The sequence below is a fragment of the Taudactylus pleione genome, unplaced genomic scaffold, assembly GCF_031769625.1.
Source record: "Taudactylus pleione unplaced genomic scaffold, aTauple2 ptg000170l, whole genome shotgun sequence".
Classification (NCBI taxonomy): domain Eukaryota; kingdom Metazoa; phylum Chordata; class Amphibia; order Anura; family Myobatrachidae; genus Taudactylus; species Taudactylus pleione.
The window spans coordinates 11,685,909-11,709,273 of NW_028284572.1; the positions used below are offsets into that span (position 1 = coordinate 11,685,909).

At 40.5% G+C, this 23,365-nt stretch overlaps 1 protein-coding gene across 2 annotated transcripts in view; it reads right to left on the bottom strand.

The window, feature by feature from the left end:
* Positions 1–19,950, bottom strand: part of ARFIP1 (ARF interacting protein 1) — a 99,472-nt gene extending 79,522 nt beyond the window's left edge. The window contains exons 1-4 of one of the 2 annotated variants that reach the window (XM_088475377.1): positions 19,860–19,950; positions 14,657–14,765; positions 6,494–6,589; positions 4,926–5,041 (exon numbers count right to left, since the gene is read on the bottom strand). In XM_088475377.1, coding sequence (XP_088331503.1) covers positions 4,926–5,041; positions 6,494–6,589; positions 14,657–14,765; positions 19,860–19,865 — 327 coding nt within the window. In that variant the 5' untranslated portion in view covers positions 19,866–19,950. The remainder of the gene's footprint in view (positions 1–4,925; positions 5,042–6,493; positions 6,590–14,656; positions 14,766–19,859) is intronic. The other variant, XM_088475379.1, reaches the window with a different exon arrangement.
* Positions 19,951–23,365: the final 3,415 nt, after the last annotated feature.

Here is a 23,365-nt window from a genome sequence, read left to right on the forward strand (position 1 = left end):
TCTGGAGCAGGTTTTCATCCAGGATGTCTCTGTACATTGCTGTATTCATCTTTCCCTCTATCCTGACTAGTCTCCAAGTTCCTGCCGCTGAAAAATATCCCCACAGCATGATGCTGCCACCACCATGCTTCACTGTAGGGATGGTATTGGCCTGGTAATGAGCGGTGCCTGGTTTCCTCCAAACATAACGCCTGGCATTCACGCCAAAGAGTTCAATCTTATCTCATCATGGTCAGAGTGCTTCAGGTGCATTTTGGCAAACTCCAGGTGGGCTGCCATGTGCTTTTTTACTAAGGAGTGGCTTCTGTCTGGCCACTCTACCATACAGGCCTGATTGGTGGATTGCTGCAGAGACGGTTGTCCTTCTGGAAGGTTCTCCTCTCTCCACAGAGGAATGCTGTAGCTCTGACAGAGTGATTATCGGATCCTTGGTCACCTCCCTGACTAGGGCCCTTCTACCCCGATCGCTCAGTTTAGACAGCCGGCCAACTTTAGGAAGAGTCCTGTTGGTTCCGAACTTCTTCCATTTACGGATGATGGAGGCCACTGTGCTCTTTGGGACCTTCAAAGCACCAAATATTTTTCTGTACCCTTCCCCAAATTTGTGCCTCAAGACAATCCTGTCTCAGAGGTCTACAGACAATTCCTTGGACTTCATGCTTGGTTTGTGTTCTGACATGCACTGTCAAGTGTGGGACCTTATACAGACAGGTGCATGCCTTTCAAAATCATGTCCAATCAACTGAATTTACCACACGTGGACTCCAATAAGCTGTAGGAACATCAAGGATGATCAGTGGAAATAGGATGCACCTAAGCTCAATTTTGAGCTTCATGGCAAAGGCTGTGAATACTTATGTACATGTGATTTCTTAGTGTTTCTTTTTTAATTAAATTTGCAAAAATCTCAAAAAAACTTTTTACACGTTGTCATTACGGGATATTGTGTGTAGAATTTTGAGGACAAAACTTAATTTATTCCATTTTGGAATAAGGCTATAACATAACAAAATGTGGAAAAAGTGAAGCGTAGTGAATACTTTCCGGATGCACTGTAGCAATCATAAACACAGTTCTCACAGGGTGTAAGCAATATAGCTTTTCCATTTAGTGAAATACTTGAGGTTCAGTATAAAAGAACAGTAGCCGGAAGAATCTTTAATAGATATTTTTAATGCACTATTCTTTTTTGTTTGCACACTAAACTTTTAATATTTCACCATCTCTCAGAAAATATAGTGTACATTTTTTAATGTCTATCAATAAAATATAAATTTTTTATATATATTTTTGGTTCAGTGTGTACCCAGCATAATGCTTCTTTTTCTTCATTTTTGAATATTTCATATCTGGCCTGGCTTGTTAGGACTAGAAGAGCTACATCAAACCATTGTTCCTCCAAACATTCAAAAGGGTTCTTGAGGTGAAATAAATCAGCACTAACTGAGCCATCCTCCTGTGTCTTCGGTCTCTCTAATTCTACAGGTTGGATCACTCAGAAGGTGGTAATTTCAGCTTGCCTCTGCCAGAATCCTTTTGTTAGTAATTAGATGCAGTGGATGTGTAGTCTGCTCGGCAGAACAGGACAGGGAACAGCTTGTTACAGTCACAGTGGGAAGCCATCCACTGACTTACCTCTGCAGTCTATAGTCATTCATTCAATAACTTATAACCTGATGTAATGCCAGCTTTTGTCTTACAGGTTATATTTATGCTTTTATGAAGCAACACACTAAGCTGAGTATCTGCAGTCTTAAATGTAATCTGCCTGCAAAGACCAAAATAAACCTGGATCTCAGACAGGGACGTGCAGTCAGGGTAGGCAAAGCCTCCCCCGTCAAACTCCTGAGATTTGATATAAAAATGATTAGAATAATACCAAGAAGATATTATTAATAACTTGTACACATCTTCTTTGTTTATTGTAATCATTGTTATAGTTAACAATCACCAGCTTTGTGGAGCTCCCTGGGACTGCAGGGAGACAAGAGATGAGGCATCAATAGCTCAGCCTCAGTCCTGTATAAACAGACCCTGCTTTATAGAGGGGCCACCCCACGGGCAGTAAACTGCACAGAAAGAGAGCTAATAGAAGCATGCCATTGAGTATGGGGGCGTGAATCGAGCACTGATGGACACCTTGGATGTGTCAAGTGACAAGGAAGTGTACTGCAGTGTTTAGAGATCGGAGCTCAGTAGCAAGAGAAGACGCAGGTAGGAGAATCAATGGACACTGAAGCTTAGAGTAGTGAGGTGAGAGTTACAGTGAGTAGGGGGTGGGACAGGTTTCCAGCACTCAGACCCATCTCCATGTGTGCCTCCCCAGCCATTGACCTCACCGCACATCACTGATCTCAGACATACTCGTACAGTACATTTAACTAACCAACAGCTAGTCAGGATCTAACATTTTAAAATCATTCTATCCAAGTTCTACAAAATAATTATCTTTGGGTAGTTTGCATTCTTACAGTGCAACCTTAACCTTAGCCAGCTCGCTCCATCAGACCATAAACAACTGTGCAAATCTGACATGTAATATATCACAAAAGTATTATTTGCAATGTAGTTTTACACTTTGTAAAAGGTCCTTCCTCGCTATATAGCCCATCTGAACAGTCTGCTCCTCCTAATTTGCATATAAGGCCACTGACAAGTAAAAAGAGAAGACTAAAGCCATTTTATTATGAACTGCAATTATAAAATATGTGAAACAAATATGTCTAGATTACTTTAGAAAAAAGTACTAAATACAAAATCACAAAAAGAAGGCCGCTAAGGAATAGCTATATAAATAAAAGAGCAAAACATGTCTAGTGCTACCAACAATAAAAAAAACTAAAAGAAGAACACACACTTAAGGTGGCTACACACTAGACGATATTTGGAAACGATATGTCCGAATGTCATTGGAACGTCAAATCGTTCAAATAGTCAAGTGTGTACGCACTATGCGTGCACCCCGTGGCGTTGTCTGTCGCATCTTCAGATCTTCTCTACATGCAGGAAGATCTGTCAATCTGGTTAACGATTCCCCGCAGATCGTGCAGTGTGTATGCTCTACCAAACAACCAGGCTATATGGTTACATTATATAGTTAACGATCTAACCACCAGACGATGCTAAATATATAGTTTGTTAGATTGCACAGTGTGTATACAATAGATCGTTTGTCCGGGAGTTCAAGGGAAATCGTTGACGACATTGCATCGTTTGCAAGTAGTCTAGTGTGTACCTAGCTTTACAGTATATCTTGGGCTAAAGATATGTAGTAGCGCATGGGATCAGTATGGATGATACACAGAATGTCACCAAGCAGAAGGGGGACAACTAGTTCTAGTAGCAGTAACATCTAAGTGGTTTTGACTATATCTAGGAACTGTGCTATATATAGTATCGCTAGAGGTGTATGAAGTGATTTTTAATAGTATATTGTATATTGATATATTAACCAGTTAAAAGTGTTATTAATTTACTGATCTCATGTATTATATAACAACTGTCTGAAGCACTTAACTGATATATTTTTCTTCATGTGGGCACGCTAGTACTGCATCGTAACTACGTCGGCTTCAGAAGTTTAAATAGGATTGTAAAGCCGAGGAGGTGATGATGCTTTACAGCACAGTATTAGCACGCTGACATGTCGGGTTCAAGATACCGCTGGCCCCTTCCTTCTATTTGTCAACATTCTAACTGTTGATAAGCTAATTATATCCATCAGCTTATGTCTCAATGGAAAACTAAGACATGAAAAAAACTCATATAAACAGGTCTAAAAATGGGATAAAGTGGAATTTAGTAAACGGTGTATGTGATTTACAGCGATATGAAGGTAACGTGTTTCCAGCAGGTGTAAAGAGTTACTGTAGGCTCACTTGTACATGGCAGAGCATGCCCCTGTTCTCCTCCTTATCATGTCACCTTCCCTATTACAGTGCTGTTGGAATTTTGTGGCTCTTTTCTCTTGTACTAGAACTTTCACCACCAATAAAAAACTCAACACTAGTACAATAAATACCAACTTCACCTGATTTACCTTAATAGGTCAATGCACACAGAGCATTCAGATATATAACTACTACGGGGATGCAGTCAGGAACCAGACGGTGACCATCCTGACGGTCACAATAACGGCACAGAATTCCTATGATCAAAATACCGCCAAATTCAAATGGTATTAGGGTTAGGCACTTGGGGAACGGTTAGAGTTTGACTGTGGTAGGGGACGGTTAGGAATAGGTGGCCGAAAGGGACGGTTTGGGTTAGGTTGCCAAAGGGGACTGTTAGGGTTAGGCTGAGTGAGGGGTGGGTTAGGGTTAAAATACTCACTAAAATTTGTCTGACGACAGTCATGATTTCGGGATTCCACTGCCGGTATTGTGACAATCGGGATGGTTAACACCGGGCTATCGTACCCAAACCCTCCTATGCTTGTCCCAAGTCTGTTGCACTCACAAGATCATAAAATGGTGTTTCGGCTCTGTTTTTCGCTCATGCTGAGCGCTCAGAGGACAGGAAGAAAAGTAAACTGATAGGAAAAAGTTATTGGAAACTTGCATACTACTGAAAATTATTTCTATTATATCACAATATGAAAATGGCATTCAGCGTTCTCTTTATGTCTTATCATCCCTCATCACACACGATATAAAAACCATCTATGGAATCAGGTGACTGCACCTGGTGTGGAACAAAGATTTTATCAGGACACAGCAAATTTCTCAAAGTTTTAGAGACAGAATGGTCTGTAACTGAAATGAGGTCTCAGCAGCAGAACAAAATACAAGTTCCTCTACAGTTCTCAGCCTAAGGGCAAATCTACTGAAATTCTAAACAGACGTCCCATCAGATTTCTGAGTTGGGCCAAATCCAAAACGACAACAACATATAATCTAGGTTTAAATTAAACATTGTGTACACACCTTGTATGTATTTAAACTCCATCTTCTAACGAGTTCAAATTTTTCAATAGCTGTATTTCTTGGTTCTTCAGTGAGGACAACAGGGCCACTTCTCTGCTGTGTTCTCTGTCCTTCAGCTACAGAATCAAAAGGGGCAAAGTACATGTAATTCAGACAGAGCTAGATGCCCGGGATGCTAAACATTTCTATCAGGGTATGGTTTGTGGATGATAGCATAATAAACTGTACTAAATGTCTACCATGACACACAAAAAAACCCAGAATATATTGGGGTTTATACAATATATTTACCCTAATTCATTTATTAAATAAAACCAATTTAATTTTCAGTGTTTCCTTATGCAACAACAAATTTACCTAACTATTTGGAACACAGTCATCAATAGATCAAACGCAGAAAAATAATAAAGTACACATAGTAATAGCAGGTTTATTTCTCAGCGGCATATTAGCGATATTTCGTAAAACAACATCACCCTATGGAAAGGATAGAAGAAACGCAGGAGCTGTAAAATTATACTGTGTGTATCAATAAAGATGAAGTATTGTACATAAACTTTAGCATCTTACAACATAACAGAATTATTAACACACCAATTATGGATTTCACAGAAGCAACCATAAACTAAAAATCTAACTTACCAATGCTATTTTATGTATCACATGTGTTAAATACTAAGAGATAGAAAAACCTTAAAATCAGATAATAGAAAACTATAATAGCAAAGTTACATTGCGAACGTTAAAAAATATGGAGTTAAAAGCAACAGCATATTCACTACTGTACAACTGTGAAAATAATTTTCTTAATCATTAAAAAAGCTATTACAGTATATGAGTACACATATACATTAAAATACACAAGTACAGTGAGGGACACATGGTTCAAAGGTCGTCGTCTTTTACCATCACTATACACCAACAATTCTCATGAACCAGAAACGTAATGCTCTCACCCTACCCTTCCATGTATGGTGTTGACCAGAGTTTTACAATGGAGTACATGGAAGTTATTACCATTATAATAATGAAAGATTCAAAATAGCAATATCTGACTCACAGGGCAACAAACATCTTTCTGTGGAAATGGAGGAGATAGCACAGAAAAAAATATTATTTTAGGTTTATAATTTAGTCACTGTGAACAAACTAAGTTTTAAAGGGATTAAAGAGGTCTTCCGATTATCCCAAGTGCGATTTTAAAAATAGTGGCAGAAGCGCTCAGATTTATCCAGAAGTCACCTCATTCCGCCATTATGAATTGATAACGTGTCAGATTCATGGTAACAGCTCACATGTGATGATCAATAACCAGAAGGCGATCAGATTCTATATGAAATAATGCCTCTCTAATAACTGCACAGAATTCATAGGTAGGGTGATGTTGTTTTCACGTTTGCAGATAGATTAACAGTTTTCTTGAGTTAATTGGCATGTGATTACACTTCAGCAGGACAGAATAAAGCTTACAATTAGAATTAGCATAAATCAGGATGTGTTAGAGGAACATGGAGAGAGGTTAGTGCAGCAGCAGCAGCTCCTAGGGCGTTATCCAGCATCGGCAATACCTGATGGAACAATTAAATCATCTCCTTGTCCAGCCAATCTGCTAGCTGCTGTGCTGCTTGGGGAAATTACTGGAGACCTGGGTGTGGAGAGGGAACCTAAGAAGAGCACACATCGCATGGAAATTAGGAGATGAATAAACACATTTATAATGAATGGAAGCGCTGTTAGCCCAAGCATATTATTTGCATATTACTCTAACTAAAGATAAACAATTTTATTCCACTTTAACTAGTGGAGTAACAAATTACATATATGCACTGAAAAGGGTTGTCCACTTCATGTCAAGACCGCCTCTTTCGCACCTGTAATGTGTGGGAAAGGTATGCTGGGCACACATTACACTCTTTAATACCGACTATCACTTAAATACCACAGACTACCTGAGTATTGTTGCTTTGTCCTTATGACCACAGTCAACTCATCATCTAATGGCTACTTCCAGCTGGATAACAGTGCCATGTCACATCCCACACCAGGGAAGTGCAGTCAGGGTAGACAGGGGAGGCAGTGCCTCCCCTGTTATACTCCCTCCCTTATCATACTCCCCGTCATGCTCCAGAGTTTTGATAAAAGAACTGTGTTTTTATACAGGTGTGCCTCCCCAGCAATTGACCTCAACACACGTCACTGACCCACACATCATCTCAAGCTGGTTCCATAAACATGAGAATGAGGGCATTTACTCCAATGGCTTCCACAGTCACCAAATCTCTATCCAATAGAGCACGTTTGGGAATTAATAGAATGGGACATTTGCAGAATGAATGTGCAGATAACAATCTGCAACAGCTGTTTGATGTCATGTCAACATACTGAGCCGTATTCAATTTGAGCGGACTTGCGATACTTTTTCGCCTACATCGTGTGTTTTGCAGGCGGAAAAGTATCGTGCGCGTGCCCGCTTATCCCCGTCTTCAATTTGAAAGTAGGCGAAAACGGGACCCAGCAAAACAAACAAGCACTGTCAGATTTGGGGAAATCAGCCTGACACCCCCCAAAAGATGCTCTGACATGGGGGTTAGCTATAGTACCCCCGATTTGGCTTGCTGAAGGTATTTGGTGTTTTTAAACAGGCTCAATAGCTGCTAAATAGCGTTTTTGGATAAGTGGTGAAAAATAGTTTTCAGGAGGTTTTTTCTGCAGAAAATAACTTATCCCAGCAAATTTCTAGTACTTGAAAATGGGGGACAGCATATTTTAAAATTGCTAAAGTTAAGTTTAAAAAAACGTGAAAAATCCAACTGCCACAAGCCCCTGCAATGAAAAAAACACATACTTGGGGACCCCCCCAGAGTCAAGGTCGCTAGTTTTTAACTTTGTCCCCCAATATCAAAGTTATTTTTTGGGGTGTTCTTAAGTGGTTTTTTTTTTTGACACAGATTACCTTTGGGGGACTGTCTGAAGGCTGCACAACGTTGCACCCCAAAACCCCAATTCTGCACTTTTTTCTGCCGGCTATTCATAGGCGAAAATTTTTCACCTATTACATTGCATTGACTTTCCGCCTAGGCGGAAAGTCTTCCAAATTGAATATGGCGATACTTTTCCGCCTGGCGAAATGACATAATTGGCGAAAAGTTTCCGCCAAAAACACGTGAAAATGGCTTTTCGTCTCAAATTGAATACGGGCCTTAGACTGAAATCTCTAAGAACTGGCTCCAGCATTTTGTTTAATCCATGTTGCAAAGAATTGAGGCTGTTCTTGGGGCAAAGCGGGGGCCCTGCCTAGTACTAGAAAGGTGTACCTAATCCAAGTGGCGTCAGAACGTACACACATATATACACATGTACAGTGACGCCTGTAAATCTCCAATAAAACCAATATGACAATGTATTTTAGATGACACAAAATACATGTAAAACAGACCCTTTGTTTTGTTTGTAAATTATTAGAGATGTCTGAAACGGCAAATAAAGGAGGGTCTCACCGCACCACCACCATCTATGACACTAGTATTTATGCCTGGCAAGTATCCAACACTCAGATCTAATTCATTGTTGACCACTGGCATTAAGATCATGACAGCAATCACAGCCACAGGTGTTAATAAGTAATGACTTATTTTCTGCACACACACCAGATTGGCTCATGCTGCCTAAGTATACTACCACCCAGGGATGCAATGATGGTTTCACTAGATGCCGCCAAGGCATTTACTCTGTTGGGTGAGGATATCATTGGAAAGCCATGCATACATTTCTTACTGCAAGCAAATTTATTAAGGCGGGCAAAATTGCTGTATGATACCCCAAAAATGAGGGTAAATGCCAGTGGGTAAGGGTCTAAGTGTTTTCTCTAAGTGAAGAATGCAACTGGAGTCATTTGTGGAATAAATAGCACCATTAATATGCACAGATTGGACATATTTAGTGATTGGGAGTATGACATATGATTCTATTACTTTCTATGTAGAGTACAAATATTTCTGGAAAACACCTGCAATTCCCTCAAGGCTTTGCTGAGGTATAGGTGGTTTTGGGACTGAATGAATTGGAACAAGTCCCATATAATCAGCACACACTACCACATACACTATGTTATTTTACATTTGCTGCTGATGCTTCAGATTCTACCTCTTAAGCTGCATACACACACAACGATAATCGTTTGAAAAAATCGTTCACTTTCTGAGTCAAATGATGAACGATTATCGTTCATGCGCGTTCACGTTTGTAGTTTGTAGTTCAGTCACACTTGTCAACTGAACGATTTTCATTAAGGGAATATGCAAAAATCGTTTGTAGTTCATAAAAATCGTTCATTACACTTTAAAAAATCTGACAGAAAAATCGTTCATAAAATCGTTGGTAACAAAATCGTTGTGTGTGTATGCAGCTTAAGGGTTTCTGCCAATTTAAATAATTGTTCAACTAAAATTATTATTTTGTCTATAAGATGCAACAGTACATTGCATAAATGCATGTGTGTGTATAAATATACACATTCATGTATACACACATGTATACTATATATCAATTTTAATTAATAGTTATTTACAGTCAGGTCCATAAATATTGGGACATTGACAGAATTTTCATATTTTTGCCTCTATTCACCACCACAATGGTTTTGTAATGAAACAAACAAGATGTGCTTTAACTGCAGACTTTCAGATTTAATTTGAGGGTAATTACATCCAAATCGGGTGAACGGTGTAGGAATTACAACGGTTTCTATATGTGCCTCCCACTTTTAAGGGACCAAAAGTAATGGGACTATCAACTCAAAAGCTATTTCATGGACAGGTGTGGGCTATTCCCTCGTTATTTCATTATCAATTAAGCAGGTAAAAGGTCTGGAGTTGATGCTAGGTGTGACATTTGCATTTGGAATCAGTTGCTGTCGACTCTCAATATGAGATCCAAAGAGCTGTCACTATCAGAATTCTGTCAATGTCCCAATATTTATGCACCTGACTGTATTTGTACACTTTATCTTGTATAATGTATATATAGAGAGATATACACATGCTGCATGTGCTGAGTACTTTCATTTCTGCTATATGCAGAGAATAGTTATTTTTCACCTTATTTAAAAGTGACATTATTATTAAAAATAAGCTGGAAGGTGTTCTGACAGTGAGCCAGTAAGAGGTGGAAATCCCCCAACTTAATATATCTTATGACAACTAGCAACACATTAAGGGGGTTTTCCCCCCCAAAAATACAATAACCTTATAATGGTGACATGACAGAATATTATCAGCATGCACAAGGTTATTAATTCATCTATTAATAACAATGATTATGTAGCTCATCAAATTATCTTCCCAACAAATGAGAATTGGGCCGAGAAATGAATTCATGTGTAAAAACCGCATCATGAATTCTATGTAAAATGATGATCTTCTCAAACTTTAGGCAGTCACCAGAGATAACAGGTCTTCATAAAATATTACTAATTTCTGATTAGTATTCAGTGTTTGGATAAAATAGTGAATGCTCCTGTTCTGCGTATGTGCGAAGCTAAAGCTGGATACACACTTAACAGATATCTGCAGATGATGGTTCTAAACAACCATCATTGTCTTTTGATCCCCCTTCCCCGTGGCTTCTGCAGCAAGTGTGCCTAATTAGTCAAGAATTCATCCTACAGCAAAAAAATGACCCAACAGACCTCTAGGCTAGTTCAGAACCAATTTCAAGGGAAAGAACAAGATCGTAGGCTTCAAACATTGAATGGCCAGCACAGTCTCCAGACCAAAACTTATCGAGCTGGTTTGGGATGAACTGGACAAAGTGTGAAGGCAAAGCAACCTAACAAGTGTAACACATTTGTGGGAACTTCTGCAACAGTGTTGGGAACAAATTCACAAATATTTGATTTCCCTGTGGAAAACGCAACAAGTGTGTTCGGCAGTTACATCTGCAAAAGTCGGCTACTTTGATGAGTTAAAAACTTACATTAAATTGCTTGAAGTTCAATAAACACTTGAAATATGGAGGTGTTCTAAAATTTTTGACCAGTAGTGTATATTCATAATATAGGTTTCTTTTTAGCAGGGATGTCAAAAAAATAAAAAGAATGTGCGTTTCTGCAACTGCATTAGAAAATAACTTAAGCAGTTTATATTTTTAAGATTTATACCCCTTTCACATAGCCAAAATAACCTGGGTTATTACCGGGTCGACCTGCACTGTGAAAGCGGCACCAAAAATTATCCCGACATTTAAAACCAATGTATCGACCAGGGTTGAACACTGGACCGACCTGGGATGTAGTGCAGTGTGTACGGGTCCTACCTGGGCAAACAACGCTGATTGGATGTTCCTGGGTCTCACTTGATGATGTCAGCAGCCAGACACACAGACAGCACACTGCAGACAACAGCAGTGCAGACTCAGGTGGTAGGCGTTCCCATGGGCCTCTGTCTGGGCAGGCACGCCCACCAAAGGGGGCGTGCTGTCAATCACCATCAACAGCACGCCCCCTTTGGTGCGAGACCCATAACGACGGCTTGGCGAGCGGGTCTGAATCAGGCCCAGTGTTCAAAATCCCGAGTCAGAGTCGAATTTTAGACAGCTTCAAATTGCTCGTTCTGGATCATCAAGCATGAGAGTGGAATTGCACAGAACCACCTTCATACAAGATGAATAAAACTTGGTAGAAAAAAGCAAAACACATTTCTGACTTTGCCAGATGAGTGGCACAAATAAAACTATACAACACATCCGACAGGTATTCCTAAATGGGCATGATTTAGTAATCATTAATGCATATGGTAGAAAATATGTTATTCGCGAATATTTATGTATTCTATAATCCATTTGATTGTACACAGAGCTGGCGGTTTTGTGATTGGTTGTGTATTGGGGAAGTGTATAATTGATGTTCACCAGGACTTTGTTATATATCTATTCCGATGAAATGACTGCATTCATACCTTGAAATTAGCTTTTTATTTAGCTTTTACTAAATAAAAAAATCAAACACACTGGGAGCCTACGTCTCACATACGTTGATGGTCATTACATTAACCAACTGTTAAGGGGGTATCCACTAGGCGATTTTAGCAAGCGGTTGCACGATAACGACGTAACTATCGTGCAATCGCTTGCAAATCGCGCATGCGTTCAGTCCGGGCACATCTATCATTGCCCGTACATGCTGGTCAACCTGACGATCTCGTCAGGTTCAGCATGTGCGGGGATGATGGATGTGCCTGGACTGAACGAGTGAATGTTCAGTCTAGGCACATCACTAGGTATACAAACGACAGCACGATTCCAATGTCGTAATCGTGCTCTCTCTTGTATATCTAGTAGTGGATACCCACCTTTACTTTTTAAAGAAAGCATGTCGTTTGGATACTGGCATAATTAGAATAAGAATTTTAAAACTGATACAATGGATAAAGTTGTAAACATAACACTTATGCAACAGACTGTCAATATCCTTGTGTACGGTCCTCTTTGTGTTCAGATTATTGACGGATTTACATTAATGCTGCAAAGCCCTTATTGCATTGTACAAGATGGACTGATAACTCTTCCTCTTGTCATTATGGGCAGAAAATGCTACGACTGTTACTAGTTTGAGTCTCAAGTAGAGAGAACGGTTTCAGGAAAGGTACAAACAAGGAACTCTTGTGGAAGAAAACAGAAAAACATGTCAGTCCTTTAGGGAACCTAAAGTAATGGGCGCACGACGGAGCAATTTAATTGTTGCTCCGTTCGGGCGTGCATATATGCGGTTAGACACATTTCTGCTCGCTGTCTCCTGAGGTGGCGAGTAGAAATGTGCGAGAAGTCGGCTGTTTGAGCGCACACACGGCACGGGCGCCCCAAACGGATAAACAATTGAATTGCTCTGCTGGGCACACAAAAAACAATTGAATCACCCCCAATAAGTGCTATTTTACTTGTTGATTGTAGTAGCAATGACAGCAATGTGACAATTCTGCGCAAGAAAAATGGTTCTCTAAGGCCCTGTAGGAAACATCTCTCCTTTATCTGCAGCACAGTATATCAGATGTGCTATAAAAGACAATAAAAAGGTTGACGATCACTAGGTTGCCAACATATGGTCGACATGCATTAGGTCGACAGGGACAAAAAGTTGGCACACAAATGGTTGTCATGTTTTTTTTTTCTAATTTAACTCTAATCCTAACCCTCCCCCTAGTGACTAACCCTGACCGTCGCCTCCGGTAGCCTAACCCTAATCCCAAACTTCACCCTTAAAAAACATTGTGCCGACCATTTTTGTGTGTTGACATTTTGCACTGTCAACCTATTGACTGTCGACCTTTTTATGGTCGATCATCTATCCGGATACTCAGTATGTCCATTTAAGCAAATTAAAATAGCGTCAGCACCCCTAATCTATGTAACGCATAACTGGAGGAGATCATGATACCGATTTGCTGGCTACCCAACATATATAGTTTCTTATCCAAAAGCTATAATAATGTTTAGGGAACAGCGATCTTTCATATTCACATTTGTATGCCGTAACTTGCATGACCTAGGCATTTAAAGTGGCCTCCTAATTCATTCTAAAAGTAACATCCAAGACAAATGAACATCAGGAAAAGCAGGAACATGACCAGGTTTCTAAGATGAAGACTTCCAAAGGGAATCAAAGTGGTCAGCTGCTTAGACATTAAACTAATTACATTTAAACAAAACCCTGGAGGTGCAGCATAATTATATACACATAAAAGTCTGCATTGCTAAGTACAATTCTAGTAAGAACATATTTCATGTTGCATTTGTTTTCAAAAACATGCTGCTGCAGGAATCAGCTAAAATAAAGTCTGATAAAGTCATCTCGTACACCAGCGTAGACCAAAGACACAGCATTCATTGAGATTAAATAAAGCTAGTATTAAACGCAAGGTAAACAAAAAACAAATGGAGTTAAAGCACGGCATTAAATATGGATGAATGACCCTATGAAGAACAGGCAGACTATGCACTTGATTGTACAAAGGAAGCACACAATATACCTGAAAGCCTGATTTCTTCCAACCAAGTTCCCTTATCTGTTCTTTATGACCACGTGTGTATAACGGGTTAATTTAACATAGATATCAAAACCCTTAATGATAATTCCTTGTGAGAACCATTTGTGCTGAGTTCCCTGTTCAATGAACCCCAGTGTAGATCATATGTTCACAAAGTCTCAGCTGGGAGTTGGATAATACGGGTTGGGTAGCTTTTGACATGCCGCTGTCAGGATATGAACTGGCGGCTACAGCCATTGGTTCATATCCCGACAGTGGCATGCCGAAAGCTGAAAATCCCGACAGGGGTCGTAAGTATATTAACCCTACCCCATTCCCCCCCCCTTAACCTCCCTTAATGGTGCCTAACCCTAACCTCCCCCCTTAGTGCCTAACCCTAACTTCACCCCAGTGGTGCATAACCCTAACCTCCCCCCTTAGTGCCTAACCCCCCTCACCGTCGCCTAACCCTATCCCTCCCCCCAGGGGGTACCTAAACTTATCCCTCCCCCCCACGGATATCACCTAACCTGTCCCCGCTTACCTTCGTTCAGGATGCCGGCTAAAGATAGGCATCAGGATTTCGACACCTATTTTTAATCCCGAGTTGAGCTTTGGGGCTGGCATCCTGGCGTCTGTAAATTAACTACATCCCAGATAATACAGCACTAGTACCTAAATCGTTCATCCAATGCTTAAAACAGCATTTCTTACCCATAAAAGGTCCCGCTTCTACAATTCCTTCTTTGCTGCCATCAAAACCATGGGAGGTGATGTGAGTTTCTGAAAGGCCAAGTCCTGCTGGTAGTGATCGCTTCATGTCCTTCGAAATAGAAAAAAAAGAAAAGAACACGCAGGTCACTTTGACAGTATATCTACCACAGCACGGCAATACGAGAGAATTTAACCAGGGCTTGTTTAAAACAATGTGTGATGACACCATATTCTATTGAAAAAAGTCTGCAAAGTAACCAAACTTCTAATAATTCATTTTCTGCAGATTGTTTTCTACTCTATGTTTTTAAGTACCAGCAAACCAGGAACACATTGTATTTATGGATAACAAACACAAACTCAACACCACAGGCAGGGCAAAAGCAAAGTCAATAAATCTTTATAGTACATTCATACAGTCAGGTCCATAAATATTGGGACATTGACAGAATTTTCAGATTTTGGCCTCTATTCACCACCACAATGGCTTTGAAATGAAACAAACAAGATGTGCTTTAACTGCAGACTTTCAGATTTAATTTGAGGGTAATTACATCCAAATCAGGTGAACTGTGTAGGAATTACAACGGTTTCTATATGTGCCTCCCACTTTTAAGGGGCCAAAAGTAATGGGACAAACTAAACAATCCTAAATCTAACTTTCACTTTTTAATACTTTGTTGCAAATCCTTTGCAGGCAATTACAGCCTGAAGTCTGGAACACATAGACATCACCAGACACTGGGTTTCATCCCTGGTGATGCTCTGCCAGGCCTCTACTGCAAATGTCTTCAGTTCCTGCTTGTTCTTGGGGCATTTTCCCTTCAGTTTTGTCTTCATCAAGTGAAATGCATGCTCAATCGGATTCAGGTCAGGGGATTGACTTGGCCATTGCATAACATTCCACTTTTTAGCCTTAAAAAACTCTTTGGTTGGTTTTGCAGTATGCTTCGGGTCATTGTCCATCTGCACTGTGAAGCGCCGTCCAATGAGTTCTGAAGCATTTGACTGAATATGAGCATATAATATTGCCCGAAACACTTCAGAATTCATTCTGCTGCTTTTGTCAGCAGTCACATCATCGATAAATACAAGGGAACCAGTTCGATTTGCAGCCATACATACCCACGCCATGACACTACCACCACCACACTTCACTGATGAGGTGGTATGTTTTGGATCATGAGCAGTTCCTTTCCTTCTCCATACTCTTCTCTTCCCATCACTCTGGTACAAGTTGATCTTTGTCTCATCTGTCCATAGGATGTTGTTCCAGAACTGTAATGGCTTTTTTAGATGTTGTTTGGCAAAACTCTAATCTGGTCTTCCTGTTTTTGAGGCTCACCAATGGTTTACATCTTGTGGTGAACCCTCTATATTCACTCTTGTGAAGTCTTCTCTTGATTGTTGACTTTGACACATATACACCTACCTCCAGAAGAGTGTTCTTGATTTGGCCAACTGTTGCGAAGGGGTTTTTCTTCACCAGGGAAATAATTCTTCTGTCATCCACCACAGTTGTTTTCCATGGTATTCCGGGTCTTTTGGTGTTGCTGAGCTCTCCGATGCGTTTTCTCTTTTTAGAATGTTCCAAACACTTGATTTGGCCACACCTAATGTTTTTGCTATGTTTCTGATGGGTTTGTTTTGATTTTTCAGTCTAATGATGGCTTGCTTCACTGATAGTGACAGCTCTTTGGATCTCATATTGAGAGTCGACAGCAACTGATTCCAAATGCAAATGTCACACCTAGAATCAACTCCATACCTTTTACCTGCTTAATTGATAATGAAATAATGAGGGAATAGCCCACACCTGTCCATGAAATAGCTTTTGAGTTGATAGTCCCATTACTTTTGGCCCCTTAAAAAGTGGGAGGCACATATAGAAACCGTTGTAATTCCTACACCGTTCACGTAATTACTCTCAAATTAAATCTGAAAGTCTGCAGTCAAAGCACATCTTGTTTGTTTCATTTCAAAGCCATTGTGGTGGTGAATAGAGGGCAAAATATGAAAATTCTGTCAATGTTCCAATATTTATGCACCTGACTGTATGTTAGGGGCTCCCGGGGGGGACTTCGGGCCTACCCCCCCCCCTCCCTTAGGCACCCCCTAAGGGAGGGTTAGCGATGGGGGGGTAGGGTTAGTGATACTTACCTAAATCTCTTCTAGGGATTTCCACTGCTGCCGGTGTCGGGATAAAACTGCCGACCTTACAGCCGGTGGTCATCGTACTGATTCCCTGATTTGTCATCTTCTTTCATTTTAAGGCATTAGGTAAAGGCAACATTTATTTAAAAAATTACAATATATATATATATATACACACACACATACATACACACTGTACACCATACCAGACGAGCAGCACATGGTGAGACCAAATGTGTGCAAGAGACGTTATGTATGTTTGTCTTGCATTTAAATTTGTTCCTTGACAAAAGGAGTAAAATCCGAAACGTTGGAGCAAATGATTTGTTGAGTTGTGTCATTTCAAGTACGGACGAGTGCCGCGATATGGGAGTTATATAGCTGTTTGTAAGCGGATGCTGAGCACCCTGGCAATTTCATATCCCAAGAGAGGAGTCTCCAGCTCAATGCGTTTCGTCCCGCTTTAGTCTCTAGGGACTTCTTGAGGAGTAGATTTGACAGTAAAATCTACTCCTGAAGAAGTCCCCAGAGACTACAGCGGGACGAAACGCATTGAGCTGTAGACTGGACCTCCTGTTAAATATCTCCATAACACTTTGGACAGATAAGCGCACTTTTTAATGTCTAATTGTACAAGTCTTTATTGTGTTCTTAATTAAATATTTTGTGTGTAAAAACGTACCACACGATCTGGAGGCTCTCTTTATATTTCATATCTGCCTTGGAGTTGAATTGTGCCTAAGGAGAAGATACCCTATATACATTGCTTTGTGAAAAGCTTCATCCGGTATGAGGTTTGCATATTCTGGGTGCTGGTGATTGCTGGATTTATCACGAGTTTTTTCTGACACCATTTTTTGTTTTTGCATTAATACATTATCTCTGTGCAATTAGCACAGTCCTATATACAATATATAATATTAAGATCCTTTATCAGGTTACACTATGTTGGTTTTTATTCTCTTTTTCTGAGATATACACCTGGGGCATAGCACACGGAGATCCCTTCAGGATAAAGATCATATGGACTCTCCATGAACAGTGTTGTTGTAAACTATCTAAAAATAACTGGTACACTGAAGGCACAGTTTCTTCACCATTTTTATTAATCTCTACATGATTGTCTGAATAGATATCCTTTGGAAGGACTGGCAGCTGGCAGCCACCTAATGAGGGAGTGTCCTCACATATATATATATATAGATAACAGAATATTCCGTATTTCGGAATAATTGCATATCATAATGAAATATCTTGGGAATGGGACCCAAATATACACACAGAATGCATTTATGTGTTATATACACCTTATACACACAGCCGGCAGGTCATTTTATACAATATTTTCAATACTTTTGTGGCTCAAGCAAAGTTTGTGTACGGAAATGAAATTCATTTATGTTTCTTATACACATTATACACACAGCCTGAAGTTAATTTTATACAATATTGTTAATAATTTGTGCCTTAGACAAAGTTTGTGCACATTGAACCATCAAAAATCAAAAGGTTTCATTATCTCAGTCATACCAAAATAAATCCGTATTTCGGAATATTTGGATATGGGAGACTCAACCTGTATCATAATGGTTTTTTCCAGCAAGATTTAGATCTGGCCAAAAATGTATTTATCTAATTTTTTTTCGTGGAATTTTTCAGATCTCTTTTTGATTGAATTGGGACATTTTTATTGTAAATACATGTTTTATGAGATATATACATGTTTTATATATATATATATATATACACACACATATACACACATATACATATACACACACACCACACAAAACCAGTTGTTTTTGTGATATCAATATTGATGTGTTTATATATGTGATATCTGTATTTTTGTGATATCATTATTGATATTTTACATGTTTATATATGTGATGTATTAAATATCTGAATTTCAACTATCAGACCCGTTCATTGATTAGCGCAATTGGAGGTATATAGTTTCTTAACGAGAAATTGTGTCAAGTTCTTTTTTTTTCATTTTTCAACCGATAGTTGATTAAACATTTGTGGGATACATGATGTGGGAAATTTAACAGTTACAAAAAAACGATCCAACATGATCTGTTATTTTTTCTCATCATTTTGACTGGCTTTTAACGAGTATTATATATATTTTTTTTTTTTTTAGCACAGCTGGTTTTAGTTAAACAATTATCTCCAGGCAGAATTGTTAGACTATGCAAATACATTTGCTTCAGCCCTATCTATGAAATCTTAGCCAGAGATGCACTAGCGTTCTCAATGTTTAGCACATTTTTAGATTTCAAAATATCTGCACTTCCTTTACAGCTCAGACAATGTAAAACCTACACCATATAGATGTAACAATTTGTGATGTAAACTACCTTCAACTAGCTAGATGACTGCATTGGTTCTTAATGGAAGGATGACAGAGTGTATTAAAATGTCAAGTAATGCCTTTTCCCACAGTAGTCATTAAGGTTTAGATGCAGGGGACTTAAGACCTGCAATTAAGAGAAAATACAAAGCAGTCTAATGGATTTCCTTCTAAAAGTACGCAGACCCAGCAATGCCAATTAGTCACCCCTGCAGCCCCTTCTATATTCCCAAGAGAACAAAAGAGAGGTCACTAAACTAGGGTACAACAGAACATAAACGTCACCCAGCATCTGTGCCTGCACACCACAGCACAGGCCTGGCCTTGTTACTATAGCAGAAATAAAACCCAGAGTCACTTTACTATGAGTTGTACAGAAATTATACACAGCTGAACCTTCAGCCAAAACTCCATAGAGAATTGGTGATGCAGGAACGTTACAAGAGGGCAAATGTAGTATAAAATAGTGGGGCACACATTAACTAATCGTATTTGTGGGGTTTACACGAGAGTAAAAATTTGACTGTGTACAGTGTGCTGTAGCACATAGCAACCAGTTACCTATACAACAGCACCTTGTGTACACAGTTACCTATACAACAGCCTACATAGCTTAACGAATGTGTCATGCTCTGTGCACTCACTGACACTAAACAAAAAAAAATTGCATCCATCCCCAGGAGACAGACTGACCTTCATTGTCTTGAATAATACTGCTGGTACTGGTAGTAGATTATAGTGGTGATAACCGAACTACAAATTCCTGACTTTTACATGAAACTCTCTCGTTTTCTATTTTGTTGTTACATTATGTTTGGAAACTGAGACCAGCCCATCTCTGTAAAATAAACACATACTTCACTATACATCATCATAAATAATAATGATTAACAGATTTTTTTTCCCCCATAATTATTAAGAATGACACACTACTATATAGTGCAATTCTGTGACGTGGGCAGAGAGAGGATGCCAGTATATACACATGCTCAATCTCGGTTTCATCGTCATCGCAGGGATGTTCTTGCAGGTGGATGTTGACAAATAAAGCAACTATTTGCCATAAATATGAATTGCCTGCAGTATGTTTACTTAACTAAATATGTCCCGTATGCTAGCAGTCACTCATCCACAGCACTAGGGCTCTTCCAGCACCCATGTAGCGCTGGGTAACAGTGTAAAAAATTACATAATTAAACACTTTGTCATAGGCAAACTACAAGTCCCAGCATGGCGCCCAAGCAACTGTCCTGAAATAATGGAAATAGTTAGTCCACAACTGCTTCCATATACTTAACATTAGGCCTATAGTTAACATGGGCGGATCTCATTGCCTTGACCTCAGGTATCCTTCCATATTACATATAGGCTTAAAGTTAAATAAAGGGCTTTAGCGACGTCAGTACACTATCACTGACATCATAGAAATAAATATATGAACCACTTTCTCAATAAAAATTAGAAACAAAGTTTTGTATTCAGTTAAGTTCTATAAAAAGAATTACCTTAAGCCCGCTCCATAGAGAGGTCCCCGGACGGTGAAAATTTACTGACATAGGAGGAGAACCCCTATAGCAGGGATGGGGAAACTCAAGCCCGGGGCCATATAAGGACCTCGGAATCATTTGGTGTGGCCCTCTAAGCTTTTTTCTGCTAGCCTCATTTGGCTAGCAGGGTGCCTAGAATGGCAGCCTGCAGCCAGACTCTATGCAGCAGTGCCGCCTGGAGAGTCCTTAGGATGCTTCAGACGGTCACACCGCCACCATTACAGCTCCCTGGAGCATCCTCAAGATGCTCCGGGCATTGCTGTAATCACAGGTGATTGTGGCCCCGCCCCTTGTGACATCATACAGAGAGGGGGCGTGGTCTGCACCAGGCCCGTGAATAATGTTATATATATCAAAATTGCCCTTGGCGGAAAAAAGGTTCCCCACCCCTGCCCTATAGGGTAACCCAGTGGCATTACATCAATAAAAGAACCTTCCACTATATTCTTTGTCACATTTTATAGCCAGCACTTTTACACATATAAACACTCAAATCGGGTAACAAACACCTCCAACTCCCCTCCGTGCTGCGCTGTATCATTCCCTATATTTCAAGTTCTATATGTATTTGTGCTTTCTCTAATTAACTTTTCCGGTCTCTGGGGCAGATGTATGAAGCTCTGGAAAGTGATAAAGTGGAGAGTGATAAACAACCAGCCACTCAGCTCCTAACTGTCATGTTACAGGCTGTGTTTGAAATATGACAGTTGGGAGCTGATTGGTTGGTCGTTTATCACTCTCCACTTTATCACTTCCCAGAGCTTCATACATCTGGCCCATATGCTTTAGTGCAATATGTCAAAATAAGTCACACAGATGATAATGTACTCAGTATCATTCAGTGATAGGGTATGCAGTCAGGAAGCCGACGGTCGAAATGCCGACTGCCGGCTTCCCGACTGTGCAATCCCGCAGGGATCTAATGATAGGCGCCGAAATCCCAACATCTATCATTATCCCTACGCTGGGAGCCCGACACACCGAACGAAGGTAAGCCGGGCGGCGGGCGCGGACAGTCACAGGGGGGGAGGGTTAGGTTAGGGGCTCCCGGGGAGGACTTAGGGTTAGGCACTCCCCCATGAGGGTTAGGCTAGGGGAAGGGGAGGTTAGGGTTAGGCGATCCCCCAGGAGGGTTAGGCTAGGGGAAGGGGGGGTTAGGCACTCCCGGGGGGGGGGGAGGTTAGGTTTAGGCACCACCCCCGGGAGACTTAGGTTTAGGCTGCAGTAACGGGGTGGGGGGGGGGGGTTTAGGCACTTACGGGGACGGTTAGGCACTAGGGGGGAGGAGGTTAGGGTTAGGTACCCCTAAGGGAGGGTTAGTTATACTTCCCTTATTTACTTGTCGGGATTTTCACTGCTGCCGGTCTTCCGGCGTCGGGATTTGAACCACCAGACACCGGTCCGACGGTCATTCATACCGATCCCAGTGACAGACTGTAAAAGCTCTGTGCAGAAGACCCTATCCCCCCTGACCGCTCTCCTGCCATTGTCTTGTGTGTCCAATGGTCTTCTCTGCCACCTCTATTTGGATGTCATGATACTATTTAAAGCTCTTGTCTGTGGTACATGTCCTGGCTCTCACTGCGCATGACACCAAAAAGGGGGGCACAACTCACAACTTTTATAGAATAGATGATGAAGATAATGTAAAACTAGACAGCTGTTGTGTTAGACCAAACTGCGCACCAATCACTGCATGGGTGGATCTAATAATGCTGGGTACACTCTGGCCGATATATTGGCCGATTAATTGATCTGGCTAATATATCCTGCCCCCGTCGGCCAATGTGTACAGACGATATGTCTGAACTACGTCGCTCACGGACATATCGCGTTGGCTGTGCTACACAGCCAATGAACAGATATGTCTTCAGACATATCTGTCCATCGGCAAGTGTGTACAGGCGAACAGCCCGAGCAGTCTCCTATGCCAAAGGGGGGGGAGCGATCATGCTGATCGCGCCCCCCTTTGGCTGTGCGCCGGGCTGCGGGGCACAAAGTGCCCCCCTCCCCAGCGCAGAATCGGAAAGGTTTTTTTTTTCTGAAGGGGGCGTGGCCACGTCCCCTATCCGCCCCCAGTCCGGCTTGACTCGCTGCAGCAGCAGATGATGGTCATTCAGTGTGTAGGAACGACCATCATCTGCAGATATATCGGTCAGGTGTGTACCCACCTTAAAACAACCACCCAACCTGACAAGTACTTAAGTGTGTTTAAATAATGATTAGACCATTCACACAAAACTGATTAAACATGGAAATTTTTTTCAATTGGTTTTATCTTATGCTCATTTCATCAAGTTACAAAGGTTACAATATGTAATGTTCTCAAGTGTTGCAGCTACGGCTTGGGAATTCCAACAGTGGTCTTTATAAATTAGAACACCTTAAACTATGGCTTTGATATTTGCCTTATCATGCAACAACGTATATTTCCTGGCCGATTTTACCATGCAAGCCAATGAGTATAGGTAAGAAGCTTGCATCAAAAAAGAATTCATAAGGCTGTGTACACAGAAGGGATTACTTGTGTCCTTGGTGCATTTATAAAGCATTCATAGTAAGTTCTGTAAGGCCATGACTACACAAAATATAGGAGCATCTGTGGACTGCACAAAATTTGTTTTTAATTTAGTGTGCACTTATCCACTAGGA